At 38.9% G+C, this 8,926-nt stretch overlaps 1 protein-coding gene across 1 annotated transcript; it reads right to left on the bottom strand.

Annotated features, from left to right (window-relative positions):
• Positions 1 to 3,930: 3,930 nt before the first annotated feature.
• Positions 3,931 to 6,885, bottom strand: LOC110115752 (tyrosine/DOPA decarboxylase 2). Its single transcript, XM_020849101.2, has 2 exons — positions 6,284 to 6,885; positions 3,931 to 5,162 (listed from the first exon to the last, which is right to left on the bottom strand). Exons 1-2 carry the CDS (start codon positions 6,835 to 6,837, stop codon positions 4,211 to 4,213), a joined length of 1,506 nt encoding a protein of 501 aa, XP_020704760.2. The 5' UTR covers positions 6,838 to 6,885; the 3' UTR covers positions 3,931 to 4,210.
• Between the last annotated feature and the right edge of the window lie 2,041 nt (positions 6,886 to 8,926).

Genomic DNA, 8,926 nt, shown 5'->3' with positions numbered 1-8,926 from the left:
AAAGAAATCTTCTTCTTCAAGTAACCTTGTGAATCCCTCACAAACCCCTCACTTGATCTCTCACTCTTCACTCTTACAATCTCTCCCAAACTCTCACACTCAATGATCTCTCTCAAGAGAAAATAACTCCAAAGGCACTTGTAATAGTTTCTAGGACTCCTTATATAGAAAGGATATGAAAAACCGATCAAAAAATTGCTAAAAACATATTTTTCTGCGCAGTGGATCATCCCGTATGAAATTGAGTTAGTACGGACGAACAGTGTAAAAAACTGTCCCGTACGAACCATTTATGCATCTGTACGAACCAATTTCGTCCTGGATGAAATAGGTTCGTCCCGTACGAAAAAATTTTGTCCGGTACGAACAGTTATATTAAAAGTTGGTTCCGAAAACTGTAGAACGTTGTCATAAACTTTCATAGTTTGTTCCCATCGTCCTGGACGAACATGACTTCGTCTGGACAAAATTTTTACAGATAGCAACTCGTCCTAGGACAAAAATGATTTCGTCTTGACGATTATGACTTAGAAAAATTTTCAATTCAGTTCGTGTCCGTTCCATTGCTCTTACAAGGAGATAACTGATCTGATCGTCCTGTAAGAACAATGTTCGTCCTGTACGATCAGTACAAAAACTTTTTCAAGATCTCCATTTGTGTGTGTGAATTTATTCACTCAATTACAATCAATCCCTCTCAAATTTAATTCAAATAAAAAGTACAAGCTTCAAATTCTCATAGTATCTCATGCTGAATTTAATTTGAAGTCTTCGTAGTCTGGAGTTTGATTTTCCTAAAATATTAGTACACACAAGAGCAAAAACAAATCTTCACAAAAATGTTAGGAGATAACAACACATAAAATAATAATATTTGGAATCATCAAAACTATACAAGTTGCAAGAATGTAAAACATGCAAATAGCAACTTTCCTAACAAACATGACCTTGCACAGATCATAGACCAGAAAATCAACTCCCTTCTTAATCCATCCGATTTTAAATGGGTTAGGATTCTTCGTTGTCTTGAGCTGTAATGCTTGGAAGGCAGCGCAGGAAATGATATTTTCAGTGCAGCCACTATCTATAACCAAGTCACACACCTTCCCATTAAGAGTGCACTTCGTGCAAAAAAAAATTATTTCTTTGGTTTTCTACAGGCTTCCTTGTTGCAATCAGTACTTTCTCCATCACACAAATAACAGGTTCACCTTTATCGGCTGACACTTCTTCCACCAGGTACTCTGCTTCCTCTGGCAATCCGGTGGGTTCACTGTCATCTTCTGCTTCTACTAGCTGAGCTTGGTGTCTCATCGGACACTCGTTGGATTTGTGACTAGGTTATAAACAACAAAAACACTTGATGGTGAAAGTCTTGGCATACGGGTTATCTCTGGCTGGGATCCTTAACTTAGTTTGCCCCCTTTTATCAACTTGTGGTATAGCTCCAGAGGAATTCACAACAGGCAGAGGTTTTGGAGCTGGGTTATTTACCCGGCTTGCTCTTGAGATGTTTTCCTGAGTTGCTCTTCTCGGAAAATTGAACCGGCCGGTTCGTTGTGATTGGGCTTTCGCCTTCAAAGCGAAATTAGCTGCTTGAGATAGTGACCAAACTGAGTTTAAGTTCTAGCTTTTCTTGCATGTGTTCTATCAAGCCGCCTACATATCGTGCCACCAATTGGTTCTCCGATTCAGTCAGATTATTGCGTGCGCTTAATCTGTAGAATTCCTCAGTATAGTCACTAACGGACCATTGGCCTTGTTTACAATTATGTTATTGGAGATACAAGAGTTGTTCAAAATCAGTGGGAAGGAAGTGGCGCCTTATCAATTGCTCCATATGATTCCAATTGTGGATGGTACCTTTACCCTCTCGCTGCTGATTCGGAGTTAGTTGCATCCACCAAGCATTGGCTCCGCCCTTAAGCCGATAAGCCACATATTTGACTTGTTTGTTGGGATTGAACTCCATATAATAATAAAAAAATTCTACAGCTCCTTCCCAATCAAGATAGTCTTCTAGATGAAGTCTTCCATAAAAAAATGGAATATCCAGTTTAATGCGGGCGTGCTCATTATCAGACCTCTGATGCCGATGATGTCTACCTCTATCTGGACGTGGAGGACGAATGTCTTCATCTGTTCCTGACATTTCAATTGCAGGTAGTTCGCTATCCTCCGAATCTGAGCTATCCGGAAGCCTGGCCGGTAACCTGTTGTGAGTAGGTTCACCTCGCGCTGGAATCCTTTGTCCCGGTAAGGTTGCCGGTGCGACTTGTTGCGCGAAAGGATTCGCAGTTGCTCTAATTTGCCTCATTTCTTCCCGCATTTCATTGGCGAACCTAGCAAAAGCATTGACAAGCTCGTCCAATTGCTTGGACATTTGTTGGTGCATATCCCACAACTCATCCAGACTCCGATCGATGTCGGATCGAGGGTGGCTACTACCTTCCGCTAGATGCGACGAACCTAGCTCTGATACCAAATACTGGTGTAGTCGCTAGCGGCAAGGTAAAAACCAGAACAACAAATACTCAGGAATGACAAACCTGGAAGAAGAAGACAATCATATTCTACCTTTCTTCTACGTTAATTACAATATATAACTATGCTACTATGGCTACTGCTAATTACCATATTAGGGGTAAGCAAACTATAAAAAAAGGACAGTAAGCTAATGCAAAAAAAAGGTAAAAGTAGCAGTAAAGATAGTGGGTTGTTAGAGGTAGTGTGGCGTATCTGGCTACAGGGAACAGAATGATGTGGATGGCCACATCAGGTATTAAGATAATTGAAATGATTTTCCAAAAAAAAGAAGAAATAATATAGTACATTACTTCATATTTTACTTATGGATAATTTGATTGGATAAAAAGAAATGTAGTTTTTAAAAATATAAATTTTTTAATTTTTTAAAATTTGGTTGGATAAAGTGTAAAGTAAAATAAAATAATAAAGTTTTAAGAATATCTCATTGTAGCACATTTTAAGGCATAAAGAAATCCCACTGAAATCGAGCAAAAAAAAATCACGGGCATGAGAGCGACAAGCACACGTGAACATCTTCATTTCTTTCGTCATTCTTAACTGTGAGGCTTCGACGTTTCGTGTGAGATACAGTTCTACACTCGCAGCTTCTATGGCTCCCACCTTCACGAAAACATCTTTGTCTTCCACAGATGTTCCTTCCCTCTCACGAAATCCAATCCTCCTACAAAATCCGTCTCTTGTGACCTTCCTCCCGCGAAATTCTCCTCCCACGAAATCCAATCTAGCTCACGTGTGTGAGAGTGGGATGGGAGTTGTTCTTGCGTGGAGTAGGTGGAGGCGGTGCGGGTTCATTAGCGTGTGCATAAGTTAGACTGTAAATGCCCTTCATGCTAATTTCTGCATCTCATTTCTCCAAGGTATGCCTTGCCACACTTCTAAGTAACGCAATGTTTGTGCTTTGATTGATTTAGTCACTCCATGGGGGTAACCTAGACCCGTAGGATAGCTAGACCATCTTGTGCAGACCTGGAGCCACAAAGTGCGTCTTTTATGTTTGATTTATTTTTTTTAAATGTTGGGGGCAATGAGCTGATTTTACTTTACTCTATATACATTCAACCAAACAAAAAAAAAAATTCTCTTGACTTTACAGATAACTAAACATCATAGAAATATTTACTTTACACTGCATTCACGTTACAGCCAATCAAATAGCCCATTAATCTTCCCTTACATAAAATGTTAAGACGTAACTTCACATGTTACTTCTTCCCTTCCATGGACAATCATTCTTACTTCATTCATGATGACATGCATCAAAAAATTCTATAATTTATATATTTTTTAAAAATAAATTATATATTCATAATTTAGCCCATATTCAACTTAATAAATTAACAACTGAACCCTTAAAATTTTTGACTCGTTTACACAAGTTGCTAAGTTGAGCAAATTACTTAAGTTCGCACAAATCCAATTTTTTTAGACTCCAACATATAATACAATGAAAATATATTGTCCGAGGAACTTGACAATTATTTTTATAAAAATCCTCATCCACCAAATGGGGGACGATTCCATAATCAGAATATTCCAAAATCATTGATATTGGAGCTTACAAAGTAAACAATTCATACATTTATTCAAATAAATAAATAAAAAATACAATATCTTCAGCATATAAACTTTCTTCAACTAACATGCACACGTGTCTCAATCACTATCCGTCCATCACTTTAACATTTGGCATAAATTTCTCCACGTGCTCCTTAATAACAACCCACGCCTCTCTCACGTGCCTCTCCTCCGTCAAAGTCCCGCCGGCGGCGAAACGCATAACGTAAACCCCTCCGATCACCGCATGCGTCATGTAAATCTTCCCTTCCGCGTTCACACTCTCCAAAATACGCCGGTTCATCTCGTTCTCTTCCGCCTCATCTCCTCCGGTTCGAACCCGAAAACAAACCGTCGAAAAGTACCGCGGAACCACAACCTCAAACCGGCGGTCCAACCTCACCAGCCCTTCGAAAACCTTCGCCATCCTAACATGCCCTCGCAGAAACTGCCTCAGATTAGCCGTTCCGTACCCACGAAGAACCATCCACATCTTCAGAGACCTGAACCGGCGGCTCAACGCGATTTGCCAATCCTTATAGTCCACGACCTGTTTGGACTCGGTCGCCTTATTCTTTAAATACTCGGGATTTGTGGAAAGCGATTTGATAAGCGCGGTCGGGGATTTGACCCATAGGCAACAGCAATCGAGGTTGTTAAAGAACCATTTATGGGCGTTAAAGCTGAAGGAATCGGCGAGTTCGACGCCGTCGATGAAGTGGCGGAATTCAGGGCAAATGCAGGCTGCGCCGGCGTAGGCAGCGTCGACGTGGAGCCAGATGTTGTGCTGCGAAGTGAGTTGGGCCAATTCGGGGAGACGGTCGACCGCGGTAGAGGAGGTGGTGCCGATGGTGGCGCAGAGATAGAGAGGAATGAGGCCAGCGGAGATGTCGGAGTCGATGGCGAGGCTGAGAGAGTTGGCGGTGAGGGCGAAGGCGTCGGCGACGGTGGTTTTGATGGTGCGGAAGTTGGAATAGGGAATGCCAGCGATTTGGGCGGCTTTTTGAAGGGCGCAGTGGGTTTGGTCGGAGCCGTACACGATGAGCTGGGAGATGTCGCTGCGTTGAAACAAAAAATTTATGTGTTAATTTTGTAAATAAATAAATTTTGCAAGGTCACGCATGTAATTTTACCTATGAATATGTGGAAAAAAAATTAACATGCAAAATATATCAGAAAAATTTCCAAAATTTTTTTATTTATGTTAAACTTTTTTTTATTTATATTAAATTTTGTAGTACAACAACTATTTGAAATAAAAATATATATATTTTATTTTTGAAAAAAATATTGACCGAAATTTTAAATATACTTTAGATTAATATAATACTTAAATAATAATTATTATATATATAATTTAAAGAAGATCTAAAAATTTTAAACTTGGTTCCAACAAATTTTTATTTTATTTAATTTATTTTCCTTCTTATGAATGTCACGTTCTTTGGTTGTTAAAAACTCTTTTCTATTTTAAATTAATTAAATCTGAAATTATTCATGGATATATTCGTTATTGTTTGGAAGCAACTTGCCATTATATTCATATATGTATTTATTATTATATTTATTGAGTTGTCTTAATGTAAATTTTTAACAACTATGATTTTATTTATGATGACTTTCTTGATGTTCTGGAAAACTATTATAAAAAGAGTGGGATTAACAAATAAATGAAAGTAAACGCAAATATATAAAATGAATTTCAAGAATGTTAAAAAATAAAATAAAAATGAAAATTTTCCTTCCAGCAATTTGTTTATGGTCACCCAGTCTCATTAAAAGCTAGTTATGAGCTTGTTATAACCACCAACTCATACTTAAGAAAAAAAGATTAGATAATCTCAAAATCATTACAAACAAAAAAAAATTATCATATATATATATATATCACACAAAAATAATTTGATTTATACTTATTTTTTTCCTTATTTTAACATAATTGTAAATAAATTTAATATTTGTGAAGTAACTTTAATATAAATTATATCATAATATATTGACATAATTTTTTAATTAAAATTTAAAAATATTATATGAGAATATTCTATTACGAAATACGTTAAGTTAGTAATGATTTTCTGAGAAAATCTATTGGCTTTAATGATCACAAGGACACAAATTATATTAGAATGTTATTGACTAAAATATTATTTTCCAAATAAAAAAAACTAAAACTCACCAGCCACGTGATAAAGCGCGATCTCTCGCCGCAGCGAGCGTGCACAGAATAGCCTCACAAGTTGTCCCCTGCAACACCCCACCGCCGCCGCCGGAAAACAGAAACTCCGACGGCAAACAGAGCAGCTTCGCAAGCCAATCCATGACAACACTCTCCAACTCCGTCGCCGCCGGCGAAGACATCCAATTAAACCCCACAACGTTAAAACCGGTGCTCAGCATCTCCCCAAGGAAAGCTGCCGTGCTCCCGCTCGACGGAAAGTAAGCGTAGTAATTGGGACTCATCCAGTGGGTCAATCCCGGAATAATACAGCTCCTAACATCGCTGAGGATGTCCTCGATCGACTCTGGCTGGTTTGGAGCGGACTCCGGCAGGAGCTTGCGGAGATAGCCCGGCTCCACTTGGCTCCGAACGGGATATTTCGCCACATTTTTGTAGTAATCAGCTATGAAGTCGACTAGTTTGTGGGCGTGGAGGCGGAATTCTTCGGCGTCGAGAGGGTGTTGGAGGCAGCCGGTGGTGTCGATGATGTCGTTGGCGTGGAGGCTGCCCATTGTTGGCTGGTTAATGTGAGGAGTAATTGAGATGGCTTTGAATTGGGAGGAGGGGCGAGGAAGGGAGGAGGGGGGAAGAGGGCTTTATATAGTTGCTGGTGGGGTGTGACGCGGGAGGGCGGGGGAGGGGTGATGGGTAGGTGTTGAAATTTGCGCGTTTAGGGTTAATTTCGGTTCAAAGATGGGGACTCTCATCGAGTGGAATGATTGAATTTGATGAAAATTAGGCACAAAATTTTTAGATGTGCATTTAAATTGGTACAATAAAAATTTCCCCAAAAAAACAAATTAGTAGAATAGCCCCGTCGGATTTAGGTGGGTTGGTGGACGAGCGGCACACGGATATAGCCTGTGTGCCGCAAGTGCCTCTTTTGATTGGTGTTCAGGCCAACTCATGTTCGATTTCTCTCTCATGCGGCGCGATTTCTTAGGTGGGGAGAAAATAAGTGCGTGGTCCGACACTTGTAGGTTGGTTGCCGCTAGGTCTATCAAGAAATTAGTTACTCCGTCAAACATCTCCTTTACGGTACCCTAGTTAAAAAAAAGTTAATATATAGATAATTAATATTATAAAATAATAAAATTGATCTAAGAGTTTCGAACATTGTATTGATATTCTGATATAATTTTTTCTATTAGTGATTAGAATGAACGAAATTTTTATAGGATGTTTCCCCTATATTTTTAATTAAGATGAGTAATCCGCATAATACTTCATTTTGTCTATTTATTAAATTAATATTTTTTTTAATCCTTTTATGATGCATTTGTCAAATTATTGCAAATTTAAAATAAAGTGAAAATTATGTGTTAGAATTTTGTTATGGATTTGATTTTTAGATGGGAATTAAAAAGAAACAGATGGAAGATCGTATTGGTTTTGTAAATAGTGAAGTTGTTGGTGCTATGCATGCAATTGTTCCTTAATTTTATTATGTGTTCTTAATTTTATACAAGTTTTGTTATCTTTTAAAATAACAATTAACAATGTATAGAAAATAGTAAGATTTGGCTCACCTCTCTCTACCCCTCACATGCTGCTATTTATCTATTTTTAATAGTATTTAGATTTTTTTTTTTTTTTTTAAAAGGATAATATATTGATTAAAAATCATAAAATTACAACAGCAAGAAGACCTACATTTGCACAGAAAAAATACAGCAAAAAAGAATAAAATAAGTTAAACACGAGCTCAGTATTTGGTTTAGGCTTCTAGCGTCCCAGTCGTCTCGCTCGGACCTTCCAGTAAAGTGTAAAACACGAACCAACAAGCCATCCCGCAAAAACACACCTACGGTTGCCTCCAGCAAAAACGCCCGGAACGCGAGCCCCGACCACATCATAGCTCATAACCATCTTTAGTACCCGAGCAATCAGAAAAGGCGATGAAAATCCGAACATCAGCAAGAAACACAAGAACATCAAAACTCATCTTCTGCGTCTACCTCTCCCCCAAAACTTTCCTCGAGAGCCAATATTTGATGGACGCACAAGCGCAAAATCACGGTCGGATTCCACCAGTTCCTGATCCGAGGATTCCTCAGATGAATCATACAACCAATCATTCTGTTTCCTCATATCCACTCCAGAGGGATTACCCACACAGGTAGCCATCACTTGGGTATCAACTACACCGACAGGGACCTCAACTAAAGTGTTAGAAATCGAAATAACATCTCTAACAGTAGACTGCGACTGCACCTCAATACCTACCGGAACCACTTCAACACAATCAGCACCCTTTAAGACTGAACCAACTCCATTCGAGTTCACAACACCCAGTATAGGTGATCCAACGGAATCCCTCATATTCACCGCTCCAGACATCACCTCCGACACCACATTCTCCTTAGAAACCAGAATGATGTCTTCCCTAACACTAACATCCAGCCCAATCGATGGAACAAAAGGAGTAGCATTAGGAGATAATAAAAAAACATCATCCACACGATTTACCTCCTCATCTGTTATAACCGTGCCATTATTCACAACCACAGGGGACATAAGATTTCCCAAAACAGATTGATCCACACTAGAATTATCCACATTTACAGAAAGAGGGATAGCAGAGTCACTCACCAAAGAAGG

The sequence above is a fragment of the Dendrobium catenatum genome, unplaced genomic scaffold (genome assembly GCF_001605985.2).
Source record: "Dendrobium catenatum unplaced genomic scaffold, ASM160598v2 fragScaff_scaffold_262, whole genome shotgun sequence".
In the NCBI taxonomy this organism is placed as follows: domain Eukaryota; kingdom Viridiplantae; phylum Streptophyta; class Magnoliopsida; order Asparagales; family Orchidaceae; genus Dendrobium; species Dendrobium catenatum.
This window is presented reverse-complemented; position numbering and strand designations above follow the sequence as displayed.